This window comes from Vitis vinifera, chromosome 2, assembly GCF_030704535.1.
Source record: "Vitis vinifera cultivar Pinot Noir 40024 chromosome 2, ASM3070453v1".
In the NCBI taxonomy this organism is placed as follows: domain Eukaryota; kingdom Viridiplantae; phylum Streptophyta; class Magnoliopsida; order Vitales; family Vitaceae; genus Vitis; species Vitis vinifera.
The window spans coordinates 8,173,775-8,200,477 of NC_081806.1; the positions used below are offsets into that span (position 1 = coordinate 8,173,775).

Sequence of the window (26,703 nt, forward strand, 5' to 3'; positions counted from 1 at the left end):
GAAACAAAGTAAATTAAAATCAGATTAGGAAACTGTCATTAACTTTCTTCTTTTTCTTTTTTTTAACTCAGGGATGTTGCCACAATGATCCAATGAAGTACCAACACAATCACAGTTTCTCAGTCAAGCAGCAGGAAAACCTTGACAAGAAGTCCACATATCCTCCATTGTTCATGTATCAAAAAACCCCATTTAGTTCACAATTTCCCCCAATTTCTATGATCCTCTCCTTCCTCACAATTGTGCAAGATCTTTTGCTGCTATCTTCATTTAAGGATGTCACCCTTGCTTTTCCTGAAGTATATAGAACAACCCAAATCGCATCCTTGGCTTCTGTCTGAAAATTGAGAGGCCTTGATGTCTTCTTACTTGGTACCTTCATCACATATCTGCCACAGACCAGAGATAAGCTTCTCTCTCTGTAGCTTGTTTCTCATTCGTTCTTTTAAACATCTGCTTCTCAAAACCTACCACAAGATGCACAACAGAACCAATCAACTTTGATTAACAGAAATATATCTAATTTAAGCAATTTATGTCATTTCTCCACCTCTGCTATGTTGCCCAGCACAAGAACCCCCATAACCTCAAATAAAAGGCTACCCTGTCAACGGGCTCACCATATCAAGGGCATGGTAAGATTCCTGCAGCCAGGCTCATAATAGACTTTGTTTCCTAGGAATAAAATAGAAGCATTTCACTGTAAGTGACACAGCAAAAAGCAAGAAAAGAGGATAGAACACATCTAACCCAAGAAAGTCTAGAATCCACCAGAAAAACTCTCAAGGAGCGATTTCCATTGACTGAAAATTCAGAATAAAAGACAAAAAGATTTATTTTTTTTAATCATTTTTCTCCTATTTATCCTAATAACCTTTCAAGGAGAGATCTATTTTTTTTCTATTTATCTACCATAAGTAACCAAGTACTACAAGTCTCAAGTTTCCTAGGTAATTTAAATATTATTCTAAAACTAGTTGACTATTTTCTTGGGACTAGTCCTGTGTCAGTAAGGAAGGAATGTGAATCAACCAACCAGTACTCCGATCGACGCCATCCCAGTGCCTCCCTGGTCTTATACCATATCGATTCGGTGCAGCATCTAATCCTCGTTTTATCCAGCTGTGACTAGGAATTTCTTGAGGAATTATAAATCCTGATTCTTTCATCTTCTCACCATCCCCCAGGTCTGGCAGAATCAGCTCAGAATTCTTTCTCTGAAATAAGTTGAAATTAGAAAAAGTAAATAAAGGTCAAGAATACATGGGCAACTGTCTATCGCAGGAACTAAATAAGCAAGTCATTTGATTACCTTCACTAAATGTGCCATAGGATCACCCCATCTTACTCTATCCTTCAGTATTTTATCGAGCTCTGGATCATCTCTGCAAACAAAAGCAGTAGTCATCAGAAGGCAGAGAAGAAGACTCCCCTTGTTAGGAATGCTGGTGTGTAAGCCATTCGTTATACTTAAAAACAGATATGCTGTTACAAATATGGTTTACATTTTCAAGTGTATGGTTAACGAGACTATACAAGCAAAGCAAAAAAGGAAACTAACAAACCAAAGAATCAGATGCTTCAAGCAGGATGTGTAAATGGCTAATTTGCCAGTGAGGTCTTAAATAATATAATCCTCCAATACTGTAATAGCACATTTGAACCAAAGAACTAGACCTCAGTCATTCCTCACACCCCTTTAGCTTTACCTGGTCCGAGCAAATGGTTTGTCCTTCTCAAGTTCTAATTCTTGCTGCTTAGTTTCAGCTTCCCGCTTTTGAGCCAAGCCCTTGCCCCATTCCAACTTTTTCTCCTGGTGAAGAGCACAGTAAATGACCATGTCAACAAACAAAATAACATACTTATATATATATCATTGGAGTGGAGCTTCCAATTTAATACTATAAGACATTATCAAAGTGAGGATAATTGCTGAATAAAAATCCTATTTTATAGCTATTACCTTGCTGAAAATATGGAAATTTCAACGTGCACAGTTCATTGAAGAATTCAATGCTGTGCAACAGGTTTGAACCCCACAATTTAGAAATATGACTAAATATGAAGAAAAAATAGTGCTAAACTTGTACTTAACATTGTTCCAAGACCATCAGTGGAAAGTGTAGGTATAATCAGGAAGCTACTACCCTTGCTAGTAGGAAAATTCAGACTTTAGATGAGTCTAGGGACAACTGTCTATTTGACCAGTTCAGATGGTACAGGATTGTTTCACTTATGGCAGTAACATTGTTCCAAGACTGAGTGAAAAGTGTGGGTATAATCAGGTAGCTATTATGAAAATTTGGACTTTAGAAGAGTCTAGGGATCACTGTCTATGTGACCAGTGAGGATGGTACTGGATTGTTTCTCTTACAGCAGCTTGTAGTTTTTTCTTTCCCTTTCTTTTCCTGAAGGAACAATCATTGTGACATTTTTTTGGTTGCAATTCTTTCAATGCTTATCATAACAGTCAGTTTGGCATAAATTGAACAAAATAAACAAATAGCAGCTATAACACATGCCTTCTGATGTATAAAATCAATTAAGCACATTTCCGAAACCCGTACTAAAGGCACAAAAGATTTAAGATAAAGAAGGAAACTGAGAAAAAATTGAGATAAAGCAATAAACTGGAGGATAGGCTTGCAAGTCTAAAGAAGGTATAATACATCCATCTATTGAAAAATGAAAAAGAAAAAAATCAAATAACACATTCTCTAACCAAATAGTTAAGAAATAAAAGAGATGAGAGGTAGCTTATCAAAAATGGAAAGTAAGAGGAGCAGCAAGAGGGCATGTAGAGAGGGGGGGAGAGAGAGAGAGATTGAAAAATGTATTCCAGAACATCCAAAGAAACATTGTCTTAAGAGTCCTCCAAGATCTTCCCTCAATAAAAATAGGAGCATATTAGTCAAAAACTTGCAATACAATGCAATGATATGATACACTCTTTATGGAAATTGATATGTTTCATAATCCGTATCTTATTGAGCATGGCAGTTTTGTAAAGAGCCTAAATGCAATTTTTTTGGTTTTAATTCCCAAGGAGGGGGGAGATGGAGGAGAGAGAAAGGTCTAGAGAGAGAGTGAGCGAGAGCAATGGAGAAGAGCGATTGCTTCGGGGCGCGAACGGGGACGCAGCGATCTTGGTCCAATCAAGGGCTCGAAAAAGTAGTTTTGGGGTGGAGTCGAAGACCTTTGAGGTCGAGACAGAAAAGAAGAAGGGCAAGATGCAAATCTTCATTGTGGAAAGAAAGAGAGGAGTCTCTTCATGGATTAAGCTGGGGCCGGCGAGCTTAGGGTCGCTCCTGGAAGGTCTGGTTTTCTGCACCAAGGACACGAGAACTGGACATTGGGAGAAACATTGGCAAGAGAATGGGAGGACCTTCTCGTTGGTGTGCGGCGAAAACAAGGGGGGATGCTTCCTCCGTTTGGGTGTTGTCGACCGGGAAAAGAAAAGATTTAGCATCTTTGTACCCAAAGGCAGAGGAGCAAAAGGGGGTTGGGCTCTTCTATTGGAGGCGTTACGGGGGGTGGAAGTTGCTTCCGAAAGGTAAGTGAGACAGAAGGAAAAGGAAAAGTCATGGAAACCCTTGTTGGGCAAATCCTTCGCGGAGGTGGTTAAGCAGCCTTGTAGCAATGGAGAAGCGGTGGTTAGGGTGAAAGTCGACAACAGGGTCTTAAGCCAAAACTTGAAGAAGCTAGCCTACTGTCTTGTTGGTTGCTGGGACCCCAAGCTAGGAAGGGAGGACGACTTAAGAAGCTGGGGGACCTAAATGGCAAAGTTGTGGGGGCTGAAGGGCAACTTAGGACTGGCTAAATTGGAAAGTGGCAAGGCGTTATTGGAATTTGAGGTGATGGCAGAAGCTGAGAAAGCCCTAAAAGGTGGGGAAGTCACGGTTGGAGGTTTCCTCATGTGTTTGGAGAAGTGGAGCCAGATGATGGGATGTCTGATGGAGGGAGAGAGAGAGAGAGAAAGCGAGAGAGGCCTGGGTGAGAATCGTAGGATTACCCATCTCTTTATGGGATCGGGCCATCCTAAGAAGGATAGGGGAGGAGTGTGGGAGGTTTTTGGATATCGACGCTAAAACGGAGAAGATGGAGGAGTTGCAGTGGGCCAGGATCCTGGTGAAGCTTAATGGAGAGAAAATCCCTAATACGGTGGAAATTTGGGTCGAAAACATGCGCTATTCCTTATCTTTGTGGTGGGAGACTAGGACGATGCTAAGATCGTTGTCGGCTGGAGAAAGGGGGAAACCCTTTGAAGCAATAGGAGAGGTCGAGGGTGAGGTTCTGCCACGCGAGGGCAAGCGCATGTTGGAGGATGAAGGTGGTCTAAGGCTCGAGGACCAAATGCAGTCTGCTGATGGGACGCGGGGGCAAACAAGCGGGTCGGGGCGCCCCTTGGACTGTTCTCAAAGGCTTGTTGGGTCGCCTTATGGGCCCCAGGGAGTTATGAGATCGCTGGGTAGGCCCATCAAGCTAGGCCTCTTGGGGGAGCCTCGAAGCTCCATGCTGGGCTATGGGCCTGAGGGACTAGACCCAGCCCCCTCTCTTAAGGCTAAGTTCTCCTTCAGGCCGAAGGCGGTGGAGGATCCTAGACGGGCCAAGGCTTGGAAGACTATCGTGGGTTTTGGGCTGGCTAGATCAGACGACGGTCAAAGCCCACCCCAGTCTGTGGAGTCCAGAGACCACTTTGGTGTGGCCCAAAACTCAAAGAGGTCTAGCCTAAGTCCTTCGAGGAGTCCATTCTCTGAAACTCCCCTGTTTTGGGAGAAAGATGGCCAGCGCAGGCTTTGTAAGGTAGAGCTCCACCCCGAAGAGAGATCGAAGACTGATCTCGCCCTTTTTGAGGAAGCGTTGAGGTACAAGAGTGATTCTTTTCAGTTTAGGTGTTTGGTTTCTGGGCCCTATTCTTCTCCTTCTTCTTTTTCCGATCGGACTCCATTGGGGGAGTATTGTGACCTTTCTGGGGATGGAAAGGAGCGAGATGAGGGGGAAAATTCGTTTCGCTTACTCAATGGTACGGAGTCCCTAGTGGGTGAGACTGTCAAATGTTGGGGCTTGATGGAGGTCAACAAAGGCAAAATTGAAGAACTTGGAAAGGAGATGTGCTCTGCTCAAATAGTGCCATGAGAAACAAAGGCCTGGGGGGAGCTCAGCTGGGAGGAAAGTGATCTGGCCAAGTTTAGTAAATTCTTAGGGTTTTCGACAGAAGGTCTGGAGAAAGATATTGTGGACTTCTTGATTAAAATCCGAAAGAGAAGGAAGAGTTCACAGCAAAACCCTTCTGGAGAAATCTAAGTTCGAAAGGGAACTGAAAAGATTAAAGTGTTCCATTAACTATGAAGGGGGAAAGAAGCAAAATGGTGGAGAGCAAGTAAGAGGGTGTTAGATTATGGAAGTTAAATGAAGCTAAGACTTTTAAGCTAGAATGTTCGTGGAGCTAACAACAATTCCAAAAGAAGGGTTATTAAAGTTGTGATTAGGAGCCAGAGGGTGGATCTTTTGTCTTCAGGAGACCAAAATTCAGACATTGTCGAAGGGGTTGGTGAGAAGTTTGGGTTCTGGTAGGTGGTTAGATTGGGTGGCCTTGGATGCCTATGGCTCTACGGGAGGGCTGCTGATCTGTTGGGATAAAAGGTCTCTAGAAGTGCTTGAGATGGAGGTGGGAAATTTCTCAATTTCCTGCAGGTTCAGGAATGTGGAAGATGGGCTAACTGAGATCTTTACTGGTGTGTACGGACCTTTCTCCAAAGATGACAAGGACTGTATGTGGGAAGAGTTAGGGGCAATCAGAGGCTTGTGGGACGATCTGTGGTGTTTAGGGGGCAACTTCAATGTCATCCTATCCCAAAGGGAAAGGAGTAGGTAGGGAAGGCTGACTGGAGCTATGAGAAGTTTTGCCCAGACTATTGATGAGTTAGAATTTCTCGATCTTCCTCTACAAGGGGGCCTTTCACTTGGAGTGGGGGTAGGAATAATCAATCCTGGACTAGATTGGATAGGTTTCTAGTGACTCAGAATTGGCTGGATATGTTTAATGGGGTCGCCCAATGCAAATTGCACAGACCTACATCTGATCATTTTCCTATTTTGCTGATAGGTGGTGGGTTAAGGAGGGGCCCTACCCCGTTTAGATTTGAGAATATATGGCTTAAAGTTGATAATTTTAAAGGTCTTCTCCGGGGGTGGTGGCAGGGGATTGAGGTGAGAGGAAGGGCCAGTTTCAGACTGGCCTCCAAGCTGAAGGAGTTGAAGCAAAAAATTAAAGTATGGAATAGGGAGGTGTTTGGAAGGCTGGAAGTTAATAAAAATTCAGCTCTTCAACAAGTGGAGTATTGGGATGGTGTGGAAGGCGAGAGGAGCCTTTCTGTAGAAGAAACTGAGCTGAAAAAAGAAGCTAAGGATGCTTTTAATAAATGGGTGCTAATGGAAGAAGCCCACTGGAGGCAGAAGTCAAGGGAGTTGTGGCTTAAGGAAGGGGATAGGAACACTAGTTTCTTTCACCGGATGGCTAATGCCCACCGTAGGAATAACTCCCTGGATAGGTTCATAATTAATGGGAAGTGGTTGACTGAGGATCAGGAGGTGAGGGAGGGGATTGTGAACGCTTTTCAGAACTTACTCTCAGAAGAGCCGGGTTGGAGAGCTGACATTGAGGGGCTGCAACTCAATCAACTTAATTCTCGGGAAGCTGAAGTCTTGAAGTTGCCTTTTACTGAGGAGGAAATCCATTTCGCCTTGATGGAGATGAAGGGCGATAAAGCTCCAGGCCCGGATGGGTTCACAGTGGCATTTTGGCAAGCCTGCTGGGATTTTATGAAGGAGGAGGTTGTGGATTTGTTCAAGGAATTCTATGAACATGGATCCTTTGTCAAATGTCTTAATACTACCTTTTTGGTCCTTATCCCTAAGAAAGGAGGTACTAAAGACTTAGGGGATTTCAGGCCCAGTAGCTTGCTTGGGGGTTTGTACAAGCTTTTGGCCAAAGTCCTGGCAAATAGGCTGAAGAAGGTGTTAGAAAGGGTGGTCTCTGTAGACCAAAATGCCTTTGTGAGAGGCAGATAGATTTTGGATGATTCTCTAATAGCTAATGAAGTGATTGATTTTTGGCATAAAAGAAAAGAGAAAGGGTTGATTTGCAAATTGGACATTAAAAAAGCTTATGATAGTATCAACTAGAAGTTTCTCATGAAGGTGTTGCTTAAGATGGGCTTTGAGTCTCGTTGGATGGATTGGATGTGGTGGTGTATTTCAACTGCCAAGTTCTCTATCCTAATCAATGGGGTGCCTGCTGGATTTTTCTCGAATTCAAAGGGGTTGCGGCAAGGAGACCCTCTCTCTCCTTATCTCTTTGTCTTGGGTATGGGAATGCTTAGCACCCTTCTCAGAAGGGCTAGTGAGGGGGGCTTTTTATCTGGCTGCAGGCTTCGGGGGAGAAGGGGAAGGGAGTTGACCGTCTCCCACCTTGTTTTTGCTGATGATACAATCATTTTCTGCAAAGTTAGAAAAGAGCAATTAACCAATCTAAGCTGGATTTTGGCGTGGTTCGAAGCAACTTCCGGTCTAAGAATTAATCTTGCTAAGAGTGTTCTAATTCCTGTTAGGGAAGTGGATGAGTTGGAGGAGTTGGCAGTAGAGCTAGGGTGCAGATTGGGGGCTTTACCCACTATTTATTTGGGGCTGCCCCTTAGAGCCCACCATAAAGCCTCTTCAACTTGGGATGGGGTGGAAGAGAGAATGAGGAGAAGACTAGCCCAGTGGAAAAGACAATACATCTCAAAGGGTGGGAAAATCACTCTCATCAAGAGCACTTTGGCCAGCATACCCATCTACCTCCTGTCCCTTATTCGCATTCCTAATTCTGTTGCAAAAAGGATTGAAAAACTTCAAAGAGACTTCCTTTTGGTGGGGGGGGATGCTTGGAGGGGAAAGCTCACTTAATTAACTGGAAGGTGGTGTGCAGCCCAAAGAAGGAGGGTGGTCTAGGCATCCGGAAGATTGACTTGCTGAACAAAGCCTTGTTGGGTAAATGGATATGGAGATATGCCTATAAGAAGGACAATCTTTGGAAAAGGGTGATCGGGGTGAAATACGGTCAAGAGGGGTGTGGGTGGAGGACTAAGGAAGCTTGTGGGTCTTTTGGAGTGGGAGTTTGGAAGGAGATCATGAAGGAGGCTAATTGGTGCTGGGAGAGCATAGAGTTTAAGGTGGGGAAGGGGACTAGAGTAACGTTTTGGACTGATAAGTGGTGTGGTAATGCGGCGTTGTCCCAAATTTTCCCCCAGTTGTTCACCTTGGCGGGTCAAAGGAATGCCACGATCAATGAAGTGTGGGACTCAAGCCTTGGTCAAAGAGGTTGGAATCTTAGATTCGCTAAAGATTTCAATGATTAGGAGTTGGATCAGATAAAAGATATGCTTAATTTGCTGAGGGACTTCAGGACTTCTCCTGAGGAGGATTCAGTGAGCTGGAAGGGGGGGGGGGGGGGGGGGGGGTCATGGTGCTTTTAGGGTTAAGGGTGCTTATAATATGCTTATTGGCTCCACAATTTGCGCCTTCCCGAATAGATGCATTTGGATGGATAAGGTCCCAACAAAAGTTTCTTTTTTTGCTTGGGAAGCCTCGTGGGAGAAGATCTTCACTTTGGATAGGCTTCAAAGAAGGGGGTGGCAGCTCCCTAACCGATGTTTTTGGTGTGGTTGTGAAGAGGAAAACGCCAATCATATGCTTTTACATTGTATAGTGGTCAAGACTCTTTGGGAGATTATCCTCGCCATTTTTGGGGTTCAGTGGGTGTTCCCTGAGTCTGTTAAAGAGGTGTTATTTAGTTGGAGGGGCTCTTTTGTGGGGAAAAAAAGGAAAAAATCTGGAATTTCATTCCGTTGTGTATATTTTGGACGGTTTGGAAGGAAAGGAATAGATTAGCTTTTAGGGGGGGTCGTTAGCTATACAGAAACTCAAAAATTCTTTTGTATGTAATCTGTGGAGTTGGGCTCGCTACCACTTAAGGGTTGGTGAGGTTGCTCGCTTTTTTTTCTGTTTCTTGTCTTAGGCTTCTGTGTATACCTCCTGTATACTTGTGGCTTTTTGACCTTTTTTATATATATCATTGTTTATCTATCAAAAAAAAAAAAAAATTCCCAAGGAGGGGAGTCGAGGATTTGAGGGACTTTAGGTTGATCAATCTAGTGGTTGGGTTGTACATGGTTGGCCAAAGTGTTAGCTAATAAATTAAAAAAGATGGTCAGAAAAGTGGTCTCCAAGGCCCAAAATGCTTTTGCGAAGGGAAGCCAAATTTTGGATGTGGTGCTTATTGCTAATGAGGCCATTGATTTGATTTTAAAAAGTAATGAGAGTGGTATTCTATGCAAGCTCGACATAGAGAAGGCTTATGATCATGTGAACTAGTCATTTTTGCTTTCGATTTTGTATAAAATGGGTTTTAGGGTGAAGTGGATTAGGTGGATCAAGTAGTGCATCTCCACAGCAAGGTTTGTTGTTTTGGTGAATGGCACCCCCATAGGCTTTCTTCACAACTCTAGGGGATTGCAACAAGGGGATCCATTTTTGCCCTATTTATTTGTGATCACAATGGAGGCTCTCAATTGCCTTTTAAAGAGGGCAATGATTAGAGGTTTCTTATCCAATTATCAGGTGTAGGGTAGGATTCGGGAAGGTGTTCAAATTTCTCATTTGTTGTTCGATGATGACACTCTTGTTTTCTATTAGACCTCTCAAGATTAGATCATTTTTTATGTTGACTGCTTATGTGGTTTGAAACCATTTTAGGGTTGAGAATGTATTTGGAGAAAAGTGAGTTAATTCTTATGGGAAGGGTGGAAAATATAGATGATCCATCTGTTAAGTTTGGGTGCGAGATGGGTAGTCTCTTATCCACTTATTTAGGTCTCCCTTTGGGTGCATTGTTTAAGTCTACAACAACTTTGGATGGAGTAGAAAAAAGGTTTCATAATAGGTTGTCCATGCAGATTAGACTATACATTTCCAAAGGGGGGTAATTACTTTAATTCAAAGTACTTTATCTAGCTTATCCATTTATTTTATGTCTTTGTTTTGCATTCCAAGGGTTGTTATAATGAAGCTAGAACGGATTCAAAGGGACTTTCTTTAGGGAGGTGGGGTGTTAGAGCGTAAACCACATCTTGTTAAATTAGCAATTGTTTGCTTAGACAAAAGGAAAGGGGGTTTGGGTGTTAAGAATCTCTTAATTTTTCATAAGGTTCTTCTTTGCAAGTGGAGTTGACATTTTGCGAATGAGAGGGGACCTTTTGGAATCAAGTTATCTATGGGAAGTATGGAGAAGAAAGAGGGGGGTGGTCTTCATAGGAGGTGAGAGAGGGGCATGGGATTGGGTTGTGGAAAGCAATGAAGGACTAGGATCTTATGAGAACTAGGTGTTCCTTCTTGGTGAGTAACAAGCGAAGGGTGAAATTTTGGAAGAATTAGCAATGTGGGGACAATCTATTAAGTGTATCTTTCCCATCTTTATTTGTTTTAGCCAATTCCAAGGATGTGTGGGTAGAGGATGTTTGGAATCACTCAACTACAAGGGAGAGGAAGGCGGAATCTTTGTTTCTCTAGACCTTTTAATGAATGGGAGGTGGATTGCACAAAGAGATTTTTGGCATGTTTGCATGGGAAGAAAGTGTGTAGGAATGCAAAAGATACAATGCTTTGGACAATGACAAAGAGTGGCAAGTTTACAATTAATTCCCTTCACTTTGGAGCCAAACAACTTCAGGCTCTTCCGATGAGAGGAATTTGGCTTTCACGGGTACAACCTAAAGTTAGTTTTTTTTGCATGAGAGGTAACGTGGGGTAAAGTTCTAACCTTGGATCAAGTCCAAAGACGAGAATGGTCTTTAACAAATAGGTGTTACTTTTGTCATTTGTATGAAGAATCCTCAGATCATTTGTTTCTCCACTGCGAAAAGACAAAGGTTGTATGAGAGCTGCTTTTTGCACTTTTTGGGGTATCTTGAGTGCTTCCCTCGTTGGTTAAAAAGACACTGTTGAGGTGGCATGGTTCTTTTGTGGGCAAAAATCGCAAGAAGGTTTGGAGTGCAACCCCTCTATGTTTGTTCTGGACAGTTTGAAAGATAAGAAACAAAATTGCATTCCATGACAAGGTGTTTTCATTCCAAAGGCCGAATAGTGATTTTGTTTGCTTCCTTTGATCAGAAATTAAGTTGTTTATAAAAGACTGTCTATTGACTTTAGTGAGTTTCTTTGATTGGCTGGGCACTTATTGAGGCTTTAATTCTTTTGATATTTTTTCTCCTGCTTGAGCCTTGGTGGTGGAGGGAGGTTTGTTTCTTGTATACCTTGGGTTGCTGGTTTGGTGGTTCTTTTTAATACAATTTGTTTCTTTATCTATCAAAAATCAAAAATAAATAATTGTATCTTATTTTTAAGTGTATCTTACAATACATATACCTTTAACTATTTTTCATAATTGTTTGAATGGTAAAAGAATTATCATATTAATTGTTTAAATGCATAGAAAGGTTAGAACTGATCATAAGAGAGAAAGAGGGAGGGAGGGAGGGAGGGAGGAGGGGTAAAATAATCTCCCATAAAAAGATATATTAGTATTTTCAAAGACATTATAAAAGTTAAGTAAATTTATTCTTACAATGAAGATTAGAGATTTTTCATTTGAATAGTTTGAATATTGATATTGAAAATGATGGTGATTGACAAATAAAAACTTGTATTCAATATATATATATATATATATATATATATATAAGCAGAGCATAGATTAACAAGATGCAAAAAGCCACAAAGCATACAGGGAGTATACAAGGCAGCCAAGGCCTCACAACCAAAGAAAGAAAACCAAAAAACTCACCAACCCTTGATTGGAAGCTAACCATTCCAAAAAGCCTATAAGGGAGGGCGGTTCCTCACCAATATACAATTTAGTCCAACCCCATAAGTTACAGACAAAAGAATTTTTAAGCTTCTGAATTGCTAACACCCCCCCTCCCTAAAAGTTAGTCTATTCCTCTCTTTCCAAACCATCCAAAAAATGAACAACGGAATGGATTTCCTGCTTGGCTTCCCACACAAAGAACGCAATTTTGGTTGGAACTCTATCCACCCAAACATTACTTTTTGGGAAAACGGCAGCACTAGGGCTAACCAACAGGTTGTACGCTTTCTTGACTCTAAACTACCCATTTCTCCCATCCTTCCAAAAAACCGAGTCTTCCTCCAAAGTAGTCCTATGCCCCCTCAAAACAAGAAGTCAATTGCCTACCATGTCCAATTCCCAATCATTAAAGTCCCTAAAAACCTTAAATTCCAGCCGCCTATATATTATATATACATAGGCCTAGTCAAAATTTGGAACTATAAATTAAATAAATAAATAAAAATTAATTTATTTTTTTGAATTTTGTGATAAACCTATACATATTAAACTCATATTTTGCTAAATTGAACTCGTCAGAGACCTACAATTCAATGTTTTCATATAGTATGATATAATTTAACACTTTAAATCCTATTTTATGAAATTGGTTATAATATTCTTTACTCCAAGCTTCTAAATTACTCTTTACTTCATGCTTCTAATTTGTATGCACATATATGCAAAAAATTTATTTATTTTCACTACATAAAAAAACTTACGATACAAGATACAAAAAAATAGAAAAACGAAACATGAAACATTTTACAAGTTAAACCACTATGTATAGGGGTGAATCGGGTGATACTCAGCTATGAATGTTGTTCTCTTCATTCAAAGTGTAGAAAAACAAATGTCAAAGATAATCTTCAATAAGAACATCTTCTTTACATTAACATGTCTAAGAAAAGTATGCAATCAAAACACCTATCATATGTTGAACAAAAAAACAAGAACATTTTTTTTATTGAGTGTTGCCATGATCATGACTAGGTGCTAGGATAAAAATAAAAATAAAATCATCCTATCACTACGATTCAAATTACCAAAATGTTACCCCTAATACTAGCACCATCTCTACCACCAACTGTAATTACCACAACCAGCACCATGACGAGTTTATTTACTTTCTTACTTGTAGTATAGTTTTAAAAGGCGCAAGACACACCAAAGGCCCACGGTCATCTTGGAGCCTAGGCACTGGCTTTCACAAAGTGAAGTGCACCCTAAGTCACATGTATAATTTTATATAATATAGGAGATTTTAACACATAATCATCCGTCCTAAATAGACATTATCAAATATTAGTCAAAGTATTAACATTTAAAAAATATATGATTATAGCAAATAAATAAACGGTTTAGTAACTTTTAGTTATTATTATTAATAGATATATCGCTAAATAAATAAATAAGTAGATGATTAATGCCAAAATAAAATAAAATAAAAATTTTGCATAAAATAAAATTATTACCTAACTTGGTTAAAAAAGTGAAAAAAACATTTAGATAAATCAATAATTTCACAATTTAAAACTTTTATTATATAATTATTATAATAAATGGATAATAAATAAATTAAAAATAATTCATAATATATTCAGTTTAAAAAAAAATAGATAAATACGCAGTTTCAACTTTTAAAGTGTAGTTATATAATTATCAGCTTATCATAAAATGATAAAAATAAGTAAAATATAATAAACATGAATATAAATCCCAAAATATCAATGGTGGGGGGTCATGAGTGCACTACAATGAAGGAATACGATAACTATAATAGCCACCGGGTATGTCATACACCACTCTCCTCTCCATGTCTTCTTCTCCTCTTCTGTTTCCTCTTCTTGTTAGTGTTGAGCCCTCATTTAGATTATGTTTTCTTCTCTTGTAATCCAAAATGATGTGTTTTGATGTTGGCTTTTAGAAAAAAAAATGTTGTTGCGATGTTTTTTCTGAAACAAAACCCAGTCCAAACAGCATTGTTTTGGCCAGGAGAAGAAAAAAAGGCAAAGGCAAGCTTTTGGAGAGCCTTGTGCTTCGCTCAAGGTGAGCGCCTAAGCCATGCCTCTTTAAAGGGGTTGCGCCTGACCTCAGGCACAGCACAAATAGCCCCCTGCCACATCACCCCGACTGCAATGTTTTTTCTTAAGCAAAACCCAGTCCAAAGCGACATTGTTTTGGCCAGGAGAAGAAAAAAAAGACAGAGGCACGCCTTTAGAGGGTCTAGTACTTCACTCAAGGTGCGCACCTAAGCCACGTCTCTTTAAAGGGGTTGCGCCTAACCTCAGGCACAGTGCAAATAGCCCTGTGCCATGTCACCTTGCGCCTAGGTGCACCTAATGTGCGCCTTTTAAAACTATGACACTCAGGTCATCTAAGAATACTATATTATCCTTTTATATCTTTTGATTCAAAATTCATACTACATTTACTGAAAAGAAAAGGCAAAAGCAAAAGAAAAGAAGTCATTATTATAATGCCAAACATAATATTTCTTCTACATAAATTGATGGATAAGGGTTTTATCAAACAAAGGATCAGGTTTTACCATGGTTAAAAATTAATAATGTGTAACTTTATTGATAAGAGATATCAATCACTTAATACTTTCCTAATCAACAAACTAGAGCAATTTTTTTAATTAAGTACCTTTCTTCAACAATTTTATTCAATTTCCTCTCAAAACTGCCTTAGGTGGCAAGGAGTTAGAATGAGTATATGGCAAGTTCTGGGTTCATTTCCATGTAAAAAATAAGGAGCAGAAAAGTTACCTATAAAAACTTCCCTCAATTTTCTCAATATTTCATGCACCAACCAGACTCTCTCTTTCAAAAATCTATAAGTATCAACTTTTAAGGCCATACGATTTGATTCATAAAGTTTAGAAGCTTAGAAACTACATATTATTATTATTATTATTATTATTTTCATCAGAAACAAACTTTTATTTATATGAATTAAAATTACAATTTAAGGATGAGGTATCCTTCCCAAAATGTACAAACTCGTATCAAAAGAAGAGGAAAAACCTTCTCCAAATTATAGGAAGAGGATATGATTTAATTACCACCTAAGAGTTAGCCCCTACCCTACCAAAATGGACCCAAAGTAATTTGCCCCCTTTGCTATCTTAACCATTTGGTCTACAAACCATTTCCCAATTGAGTTGAATAACATTGAGGGGAGTGCCCTTGAAAGCTTTAGTAGTGGAGGCCTAGAAGGAGGAATAGAAATGAATTAGGTCCCACATCATCTCCAAAGTCCTCGACTTGTTCTAAAAAATTCTTACACTTCTTTGCCACCACACTATCCAAATCAACGTAAGACAAGCAATTTGCCACAATACTTTGCCTCTTATAGAGCTTCCTAAACCTTTAAAGGAGATGGACATCATATTGCTTATAATTTTATGAGGACCCACGCTAGCTTGGCTAATCTGAATAGACAGTGCCAAAGCTTCAAAGTCATCGAACAATGTAAAAAAATATGATCAATCGGTTCTCCATTACCCATACACATGGTACAACAATCAAGGTTAAGGGCTTTGAAAGGTCTTCTCATATGAAGCAAGTAATTGGTGTTAACCTTCTTGTTGGCCACTAACCAAGCAAAAACCTTGAGCTTTAATGGGGCTATAGATTTCCATATGAATTTTTTTGGAGAGAAAATAACTAGAATTGATTGCTTACATAGTGCTAACAAAAAAAATTGTACTCAAAATAACCTAAATATGATAAATACCAAATTCTCACATCTAGAAAGGATGGTGTGAAGATCACACCAGCAAGAGATGACACAAGTCTTTTAAGATCTTCTATCTCTAGATCAGTGAGGTTTCAACCAAGGATGAAAATGTTGAGATATATCAGCAAAATATCGTCGATATATTATGTATCAACGACCTCCGACACAATACATATGGGGGAAATATCAAAGCCACAATATTTCCATAAAATCGGCCATTTTTCGCCTATATATCGGCATATCGCCGATAATTTCACGATATTTCAGTTGCCACACTGATATATCAATGCCACATCCTAGCCCTTTCATTTCTTTTTTTTCCCCCAAAATTCCTTTCATGGGCCCCAACCACCGGCCCAACTCATTCTCACACCATTTCCTTCTCTTTTTCCCAAAATTCTTTTAATGGGCCCAACCACCAACCCAACACACTTTGCACACTTGGGAGTCTTCCAACACTCCAATGCTTATATACACCTTTTTGGTGTCATCAATTGTCAATGTGGGATGATTACAGGAATCGGATTTTTTAAAAAGCAAGGGAAAATCGAAGAGATATGGGGGAAAGGGGATTTGAACCCATAACCTCATATTTTATATATATATAAATTATCAACATTAAATGTATTAACCATATATATATAAACAAATATTATAATTATATATATAAATTAATTAGAATAAAATTATTGTAAATTAATTAATTATGGTTATTGTGACTTTTATATAATAATTAAATACAAAATAAATATAAATTTTTGAATAAAATAATCAAAATTTTAAAATAAAAAATACTTATACAAATTATCATTATTTCTTTTATGTCATTAAATATATCCAAATTAGATGAATATGCATAAAGTATGTTTTCAAATTATAAACATTATTATTAAATATCACAACTTATATCATACATATATATATATATATATATCAATTTTTTTAACAAAATAACCTCAACATTTCTATTTGGAACTCTTCACAATATTTCCATGATTACTGATATTTTAACTCATCGATATTTTATGTCAAAATATCCATCGATATATCTTCGATATATTCGTAAAATCAAAGTACCGATATATCCGTGATTACCGATATATCCGTGATTACCGATATTTTCATCCTTGGTTTCAACAACAATAAAAGTTCCGAGAAAAAAAGAAAAGGTTGATCTCTCCCTACCAAAAGTCTTTAAAAAATACAAATTTTCACCCCATTTCCCACCTTAAACCAAATATGATCTAAGAAGTCCTGGAAACTACATATCATGGAAACCACCTATTTTTATTTCATATGTTTGTCAAATACCCATGCTTTGCATTTACAACTATATTACATCCCAGTTTTCAGATAGTCACCATGTTTGACACCTTGTATCATGTTGGACAATGAAATCCATACATCTTTGTTACATTGCCAAGAAACTGGAAACCAGATTACCTCACTTAATCCCTTATTCACCATATCTTCCCACTTAAGCAAATAAAAATCCAATCATTAATGTTTAAGATAAACTCTTGCGGTCCATTATTTAACATTTTTTAGCCTTAAATATTTAAATTACCAAAATACTACAAAACCTTAGTTTATCTTGTTAGATGATATCCATTTAGAGGTTGACTATGACAAGTTCAGTGGGGCAATGCAGTAACTCCAACCAACAGTAATGCTCAAAAATTATATTGACTTCAAGAGAGTACAAAATTTTAAATTTTTGACTAATACTAAATGTAATAGTAATTGTAACAGGAAGTTTCTGCAAACTCTCATAATATAGCATCATTCATGTGTGAAAGTTTCAGAGGTACCTTAGGCTTTTCTTCTCCCTTTTGTGACTTCAAGAATTCCTCCTTTGATATGCGATCTCCTGCAGCATGGCAGATTAAGAAGCAGATAAGAGCATGCATGAGTCACCAAGTTAAAATTCAATTAAAATAATAGCTTCCCAGCACCTTTTCTCTTGTCACGATAAACAGGTTCTGCACCTCGTCCACTTATCAAAGGATCCATCTCTTTGAACCTTCAAAAAGAATAAAACACATGTTGACTTGTGACAAGCTATTTAACCAACCAACTATGTAAACTTTACAAGAGGATGACTAACATAAGGGAAAGCCCTTCCATTCCCCTGTTTCTTATTTAAGTTATTCAATGTGTAATTTTATTGATAAAAGGAAATCAAACAAAAAGGCTAAAGAAAAAAAAAAAAGAATGCATTGGAGGTTATGCCAATTTGAAATTCAATGTGCATGGCCATCACCCAGTTGATCACTCCTGCCTCGCTTCAATTATCTCCCCTTATCCACCAAATGTTTTTTCCTATGCATTTTCCCAGAGTGTGGAAGGTGGTTACCAGCCAAGGTGGTTCCCAAATGTTTTATCTTTATTTTCTTTCAATGTGAAAAAATGGGCCAACTATTTTGGGAGTGATAAAGATCACAACAAAAAATGGTTGGCAAAATCATGGTATAGAGATCACTGGCACATTAAGATGGAAATCTCTTCAGGAACAGAAGCTATAACTATGAAAAATTGCTATAAATACAGGCAACATTTTCCATTGAGGTTCTAGTGAGGACTAAATCTTGAAAAGGGAATATGAGAAAATAAGAATACAATAATGCTCATTTGTTGGGATTGAGAAATAATCAACCCAAGATTTAGAATCATATTTTGTCAAAGCAAAGAAGTCAAAACTTCCATATGACAGGATTTAAAAGCCACAAACAGTAGATAATGCAACAGGCTAAGACTTCTGATTTTTTTTTTGTGTTCAAAATTATGATTAAAAGAACTCAACATGAGTTTGATGAACTATGATGCAAAAATTGGGCATAACCCAACACAGAAGTGGAAAATCTATAGTAATCTGCACCTGAAACAACTGAAATGTTTCAGAGCCAACAAGAGACACTGGAGCCACTAGGCAGTAGGAATAGTATATAATCAGCCTAAAGTTCCCAACTTAAACCAAAACTAGCATACTGAAAGAGAGCCAGTCAAGTGTAAATAGAATTGAAAAATCAAATTAGAAGATCTGCAAACACAAAGTGCCCTTTGAGAAATCATTAGAATATAACCTCCAGACAAACATGCAGATATAAAACAAAAAAGTTCAATGTGCCAATTGACCACAAGTCCAGTAGCAGTATTTTAATTTCATAGATAATTACATTTCTAGAAATAAAGAGAATTTGCAACCACTGATTTAAAATACAATTGGTCAAAACCAGCGCATGTTACCATGTCAACAGAGAATTTCAAAAAGATCAGTGAAGAAGAATCAATTACCTTAACCAATCATTCTTCTTAGTTTTAGCATTCAGTTCCCCGATATCTTTACCACTAATCAAACCAGTTTTTGACGGCTCTTTTGAGGAAGAAACATCCTTACGGCTTTTCCTTGGAGGGGAAAGATCTGGAGTATCAGTCTGAGTAGAACGTCGTGGAGGAGAAATATCAGGTGATCCAGACAACCCAAGACCCTTTCTCCTTTTCCTTGGGGGTGAAAGATCTTGATGTTCAGAACTGCGGCCAACACGACGTGGGGAAGAAATGTGAGGAAAATGGGGTGAATCAGAGTTCTTCCTTTCAACATCTGCTGAGGTCTGCCGACGAGGTCGACGAGAAGGAGAGAAATCAGAACCTGATGGTTTACTTCCCGGTTCCGGTGACGGAGTATGGTAACGTCTTTGCCGCTGCCGTGGTGGTGACAAGTCGGAACCTTCTCTGCCCGAATCTGAAGGCCTGGGTTCAGGTTCTGGTGAAGGTGTGTCATAACGAGCTCTCTGCCTACGAGGCGGGGACACATCAGAATTTTGGTCACCAGAATCAGAATGTGTAGGAGCAGCAGAAATTGAAACCCAACCACTCCCATCCTCAGAAAGGGCATGATAAGGACGTTTGGACCTAAGTTGCTCTAGTCTCTTCATCCGCTTAACTTCAATGTCTTCATCAATTTGGGGTTTCTCTTCATCTACAAGAAAAAACACCAAATTGTCATTTTGTGTCACCGCACTCAAACTCAAAACAATAAATACATATAATATTTTTTTTACCTGCTGAATCATCATGTTCTTCTTCAAGCTTAACTGGTTTTTGCCATGTTGGATCTTCATCAACAACAAGGACACCTGAGACATCTGGTTTGGTTTTCTTTTTCTTTTTCTTCTTTTTCTTTGTTTCCTCTTCATTGTTGCTTTCATATCGTTTCAGATATTCTTTTAAGGAAGTCGACGCTGCCATTTTTTTCTCTGTTAACCTTGGTTTCAGAGTCGAAATAAATCTTATTACACCACAAGCAGACGATGAAGAGGATGAAGAAGAGGATTATATCTGAATACAGCTACAGTTTTCAAGTTCAACTGCTGCCATCTCCTGAGCTCTCCCAGATTTTATTTTTGTTCAACTTGAGTCAGTTGGAGAAATTTGGAAGAGAACTGTTAGCGTCAGATTTTCTGTTTGCTACTTCCAGAGTGGTCTGAAGTATATCATTCACTGTTTGTATTTGGATAACCTGAAAGCAGATATAAAAGATTTAACAATCATATTTTCCAGTTGGAAAATAAAATGAATGTGGATACAAAAACAATTACTGTACAAACAGAATCCACTTAATTTTGGTGTTGAGACTTATCTTAACAATTATACAAACATCAACATGATGGATTCCTCATATCCTCATGTGAATTCAATATTTTTTAGACACAAATTTTATTATAAAAGTGCCTAAGAAAATAAGGTAACATCCAAGTACACAAGAAGTATAAAAAGGACATCAAAAGGCATAAGGAAAAAAAGACAAAACACTACCCCTTAACAGAACTCAAACAATTAATGAAATCTAATAAGGATAAGGAATCAATGCTCAAATAATTTCTAGATCAAATCTGAAGGGAACAAGTGACCGACTCCTTTATCAAGTGATCAGTGCACTCCACACCTTCAAAGTTTTCCAATCTCATTCTTGCCAGATGGTCCATAAAAAAGACTTGTGACTGTTTTCCACTTCTTCCTTTTGCTGACAAAATTCCCATGCCAGCCCAATTGACCTCTCTCATTGTCTAGGGTGCACCGTGCACCCAGAGGAGGCTGAAAGAAAGAAAAGCAAATGTCACAAACCCCTAGCTTTGTCATACTAAATTAGCAAATGGTGGGCTAAATCATCATTACCATTTAAACAATACCCATGAACTAAAAAACATAATTTAAAATTCATATTCAACTTCTTCAAGTTAAGGATAGGGAGTGGGGGATGGTGAGTTGGTAACAAGGACCATGTGAACATACACGTCATCCACCACGCATATAATAATACATAAAAAAAGGTTAAATAAATAATTTATACGTTTAGTAATCTTTGTTAATCAAAAATTAATATCATAATATACGCATAAAAACGGTAACAATATTACAATATAATTTTACATACAATTATTCTAACAATATTACAATGTAATTTTACATACAATTATTCTATTCATCGAAAAATTATTTACTTTATAATTTTTATTAACTCACAACAATCAAATGTAGGTCATGTGCAACAAATTTAGTAATTCATAAATATTCTAAAAATTTAGTTAGAGAAGTAAAATAAAATTAAAATTTTATGAACTTTATGTAAAAAAATACTAACTTGTGATAGTTTTTAACAAAAATAAATATAAATGCTTAATTAAAATATCATAATTTATTTTTTTTAAATCCAAATGTCTTAAAAATATGTTTTTCAAAAATATTTTTTAAAAGGCCCAGCTATGGATGGAAATATTAATTTCAAAAATGTCTCAAAAAATTTGATAGACCAAGGAAGGGCCCGAGGGGTTGGGGTGGGAAGGGAAATACAACATAAAGGAAGACACCAAACTGAGAAGGTAAACGAGAGAAGAGGCCAAAGAGAGATAAAGGAAGAGGACCTGAGAGACCACGCCAAAGTTGCCGAGACGAGACGTCGGAGTGAGAAATCGCCTATCTTGAGGGGGTGGTGATGGTGGTGCGGACGTATTTGAGGTAAGGGGTTTTCATAGGAAACTAGAGTTTAATTTCTTCTCTATTATCGCTTTCTTTTGGATTTCTAGGCTTAAAGATTGATTTCTTGTTTAATTTGTGTTTTAGCGTGGGCCACTCAGCAACCAAATTCCACAGAGACTTATGCCTCAAGCATTGGTGCTTAAAAAGTGCGCCTCACGGTGGCCTCAACTCCAATTGCGTTTTTAACAACACCTCAGTGTGTTTTTGTTCATTTGCACCTTGAAGCGCGCCTCAAAAATGCCTTTGAAAACCTTTTCTTGATTCCACTATGAATTTTGTTATATTATGAACCTAAATCACAAGGTTCAGTTTATGTGGTTTTATATGGGCTTCTTGTTGTTTATTGATTTGGGATTATGAGAATCAATTGTTTATTTGATGTTATTTATTAGTAGTAGGAATGAGTTTTCTATGTGGGTTCCGTGATGGGTTGATTCGCTTTGTGGCACCTAAGTGGATTTCTATAACTTCCTGCTGTAAGTGATATTTGTGATTGCTTAGCCTTTAACTGCTTTTTTTCGTAAATCCTTATAATGGGTGTTAAGCAATGTTTGAACCAGAAAAATTATCGGTTTCCGGATCAATAGCCGGACCGGTGGTTAAACCGGGTCAAACCAGTGAGTCATAAATATATAATTTATATATAATTAAAATTATAAAATTATAAAAAGCTTAATATATTTGTTTTTTATCTTTGATATTATCAAATTAAATCATACACAAATATAAATGTATTAATATTTTGAATTTTATTAAATAAAATACATTCGATATTTAACTATGAAAATGTAAGAAAATTCAGCTATTTAATTTTAACAATATATTAAAAATTATATTTTCTAATTTTATAATTTTAAAAAATATTATATTATTTAAAATTCTAATATTATAAAAAAAATCAAATAAATATATTTTATTTTTGTTTGTAATATTAAATCATAATACATAAGCGGTCAAAGTGGTGCCCTATGACATGCCTTAAACTTGAGGTCCAAGTTCAAATCCCTTAGGTGAGTTTTCTTTCATGAAGTTTTTCTTTAAAAACTTAATATGATCCATCCCACATTGGGTTCAAATAAGAAAAAAGGGTCTTTAAATACCTTACTCATCCAAGGTGTGCCATATAGCAACACGTAGATCTATGGGTGACTAAGAGGCTTACTGGGCTGGGCTTTGCCATTAAACCTATAATGGGAAAAGATGCCTTGGTGGGCCGCTAGGTTGGACTTTTTCATTTAACCAAAATTGGAGGGAAAGAACTAATGGTCCAATTCACCGAGCCAGCGGTCCAACTGTTGATCCACTCGGTTCGATGTCAGTTCAACGTGGACTCCGGCTCAAATGGTGAACCGAACTGGACTAGGCTCCGGTTGACGATTCGATTGGTCTGGTCCAATTTTAAAAAAAATTGGTGTTAAGTCCAATTTGAAGTATCAAAATAATGTTGATAGCAATTAGTATGGTTGCATGAAATAGGAGATTGTTTTGATATAATCATATGGTGGTTTTGCCCTTTCCTTTTTTTTAATTTCCTTCATTTTTTGGTGGTTTTCTTAAAACCAATTGGCAACTTTTTATTACTTAATGCACTTGTGCATATCTAGTAAGACTGGAAAGACTAAAGTCTATTTGAGAAGTCTACTATTACTTGTATTCTAATAATTACAAAAAAAAAAAAGATACTTTCAAATAAAGAAAACAAATCATTACAATAAAATATCGGATTAATACTAGGAATTAGAGTATTGATGGTACTTCAAATTGTGTTTATGATGACATCCTTTCTCATGTACAAAGGAATATATGATGTGTATACAAATTCGTTAGCTCTTCCTTGGATATGATGAATGATTTTCATGGAAAATAATGAGAGGATAAAATACAAAGCATAAAACAAGCCTATAAACCAATGACCCTTTTTCATTGTTGTGCTCATCCAACTAATGGAAAATGAATTTATTTAATTGTGAAAGTGATTCTCACATCTTTAAAAGTATAAGCATTAAATTAATTGAAAAGGATCCTAAAACCAATATGTTAATTATTGGTCGAGTGCCTAAAAGTTTAGTGGCTCTAATCTCCTATTGTTGTAACCATCCTTGTTCATTGTTCGTTCACTTCTAAATCCAATTTTAGCCCATTAACAAAATGATGATTTGATTTGTTGAGTTGAGTTTCATCCGATTTGGTAAAATCGGAGCTAAAGCTTATTTTCCTTTTCCACAATTGGATTTGAAGCAATCTACAATGAAGCATTCAAAGATATATGATTTGTTAGAAATTATTTATTTATTTAGTTTTTATTTCTTACTGTATGATTATCTGACACACACACACACACACACACACACACACATACAACAAAAAAGTGAAATTGTATCAAAATGATAGTGTGTGTTCGTCATTGTCTTTTACTTGTTCAAAAGTAAGTATTCAAGATTGAGAGTGCTCCAACAATGGAGAACTAAAGGAAGGGTTGATTCACTGTTGGTTCCAAGTCTTGAGGTCCATTGCTAAAATCTGGGTTTTAAGAATTTAAAAGCTTATCTTTGCTCTATAAGGCCTTTCTAGGGAAGAGATGTTAGGGGGTTTGTCGTGGATCAGGGTAGACCATGCAGGCTTGTTATTTGCAGTAAATTTGGGGAAGGAGCAGATGGTCGGTGCTTTAGTGAAAGGGGAGGTTGGGGGAGTTAGTTTTTAAGAATGAACTTTTTGGCTTAAGATGGTAGATAGGTAAACTTTTGGTATGAGTTGAAGTGTGCTAACACCTTCCCTTCTTTCATCTCCATTGATGTAGAGAAGAATGTTACTATTGCTAATGTTTAAGATGAGGTAGGAGGTGTTGTAGGCATTAGAACCCTTGCTTCCTATGAAAATATGGTTGAGAATTGGAATATGAAATTGTTCCTTTTTACCATTGTAGTGGATGTCCTAAGTAGGATGATGATTAGAGTAAAGGAAAGTGGTTTATTAGAGGGTTTCATAGTGATCAGGGTTAGGACTAGAGTGTGTCTTTTATAATTTGTAGATGACACCATTTTCAAGCCTCTTTGGAAAATCTATAAAACCTCAAGCTAATCCTTTTGGTTCTTGGGCAAACATTAGGGTTTAAAATCAATTTGGAGAAAAGCATTGTTTCCATATTAATATAAGCTAGGATTTGGTATCCAGGTTGGCTTTGATGCTTGATTGTAAGGTTTTAGAATGACCTCTTTCTTGGATGGATGGATGGAAAAATATTTTTTTGTCTTTGGGAGAGAGACTAACCTTAATCTAGTCATGCTTATCTCACATCCCCCGCTATTTCCTATCTCTTTTCAAATCCCGGTATCAATAGCCTTAAAGATTGAGAAATTGCAAAGAGATTTTCTCTGGTCAGGGACTAGGGAGGGTAAAAAAGATTATCTTATCATTTGGGACATAGTGTGCAGGCCAAAAGAGGACTATATCTTTCGTTAGATGATTTCAAGTGCTTTTTCTAATTTTTTGTTCAGATGGTAAAAATTTCATTGAGACATCTAAACCAAGCGATCCAAAGGCAATTACTCATTAAGATAATCAACATTTAAAATCAAATTCAGGCATTTTATAAAAAATAAAATTAAAAAATGAAAAATGAAGAAACTTATCCTGCTCGACAATGTAGCTTGAAAAAACAGGCCTACCTAAGTCCCCTGGTCAATGACATTCCCAGCAAGCACATCAAGAAAATTTTATAAAATGCACATAAAAAATCCAGTATGACAATTATAATCATAAAATACTTGGAATATGGTAATCCCATCTAACACAAGAGTTTTCAAGCAGTTATAGGAGTACACAGATAATCCACATGGCAGCATCAAGGGCAAAAACTTCATGCATCTAAGGTTAAAAACAATGAAAGACAGGACTAACGGGAAAAAGCAATACACTTCAAAGCCAAATTCAGAAAACTAATTTTAAAAAATTTGATGAGGCTTAGCTTAAACCATAATTGCATTTTATAAAATTGACATACAGAAACATAAATCACCACCGATCTCCTCAATAATTAAATGGGAATAACAAGAACCAAAACCAAAAATAAAAAATTGAAACCAAGAAAGGAGTAATTGAATCAATGAATGTGTGAACAACGAAGCACTCACTGATTTCTAGGGTTTTGGAACCGCGGAGTCCTCTTTCTTCGTCCACCGTTCGCCAGGGAGAATGTAGATGAGGGTAAAAAGCGAAAGAGATGAGAGTATATGTTGATATGTTCAGCGAAAGAGGTTAGGGCAAATACAGAAGAGAGAGGAGAGAAGGAGAGGAGGGAGTTTATGGGCGAGAAGAGTGTCGCGGACTATTAAAAGGGAGTGATTTTTTTGACGGGAGTAAAAAAACCCTAACAACTACAGAAAATTCAATGGTGTGGGCGTGGCATCGTCTGCCGAGTGCGCTCTCAAATTAGTATTACTAATGAAAAAATAAAAATAAAAAAACCTCTATTTTTTTCTATTAATTTTTTTTTCTCATATGGATTATAAAATTTTATAAATGTTTTATTTTATTTTTATTGTAGAATTATTTTTAAACTTTAATTTAATTTCCTTGAAATCAAAGCAATTAATAATTAGTCTTTTAATACAACAAAATTAAATTTTTCAAAAAAAAAAGTTATTTTAATTTATTTATAATAGTTTATTCAATCCATTTATGGTTTTCATTAATTGTTTATCATAATAATATTATAATTTAAAAAATGAAAAGAAAATAAAAGAAAAATCTCTATGGGATTGTAAGAACTACTTTTTAATATAAAAAAAATTAGAAAAATGGGGAATTGAGTAAAATAAAATACAATTCAAATAATTATTGTAGAACATATGGTGTTTTTTGATAAGACCTTGGTTACGTTTAGGGTTTTTGGTTATTGGGGGTCAAAACAAACAAAAACACAAACAAAAAAAATATTTTTTAATTTATTTATAAGAAGTATATTTAATCCGTTTTAT

At 37.1% G+C, this 26,703-nt stretch overlaps 1 protein-coding gene across 3 annotated transcripts; it reads right to left on the reverse strand.

Moving 5' to 3' along the window:
- Nucleotides 1–33: 33 nt before the first annotated feature.
- LOC100245538 (uncharacterized) lies at nt 34–26,152 on the reverse strand. 3 transcript variants are annotated; one of them, XM_010665555.3, is made up of 10 exons: nt 25,858–26,152; nt 20,637–20,785; nt 19,753–20,210; nt 18,986–19,670; nt 17,647–17,714; nt 17,503–17,561; nt 1,710–1,813; nt 1,313–1,385; nt 1,037–1,217; nt 34–467 (listed from the first exon to the last, which is right to left on the reverse strand). In XM_010665555.3, exons 3-10 carry the CDS (start codon nt 19,937–19,939, stop codon nt 382–384), a joined length of 1,443 nt encoding a protein of 480 aa, XP_010663857.1. In that variant the 5' UTR covers nt 19,940–20,210; nt 20,637–20,785; nt 25,858–26,152; the 3' UTR covers nt 34–381. The 3 variants fall into 3 exon arrangements, with proteins under 3 accessions (XP_010663857.1, XP_010663860.1, XP_002278878.1); XM_010665558.3 differs by having other exon boundaries at nt 20,606–20,785; nt 25,858–26,128; XM_002278842.5 differs by lacking the exon at nt 20,637–20,785.
- Nucleotides 26,153–26,703: the final 551 nt, after the last annotated feature.

Coding starts and splice junctions, on each gene's coding strand:
- LOC100245538 (XM_002278842.5), bottom strand. CDS start 19,939: ATGGCAGCGTCGACTTCCTTAAAAGAATATCTGAAACGATATGAAAGC. Junction 17,715..18,985: donor AAGAAGAATGATTGGTTAAG/GTAATTGATTCT, acceptor TTCTTTTTGAAG/GTTCAAAGAGATGGATCCTT. Junction 17,562..17,646: donor TTATCGTGACAAGAGAAAAG/GTGCTGGGAAGC, acceptor GCCATGCTGCAG/GAGATCGCATATCAAAGGAG.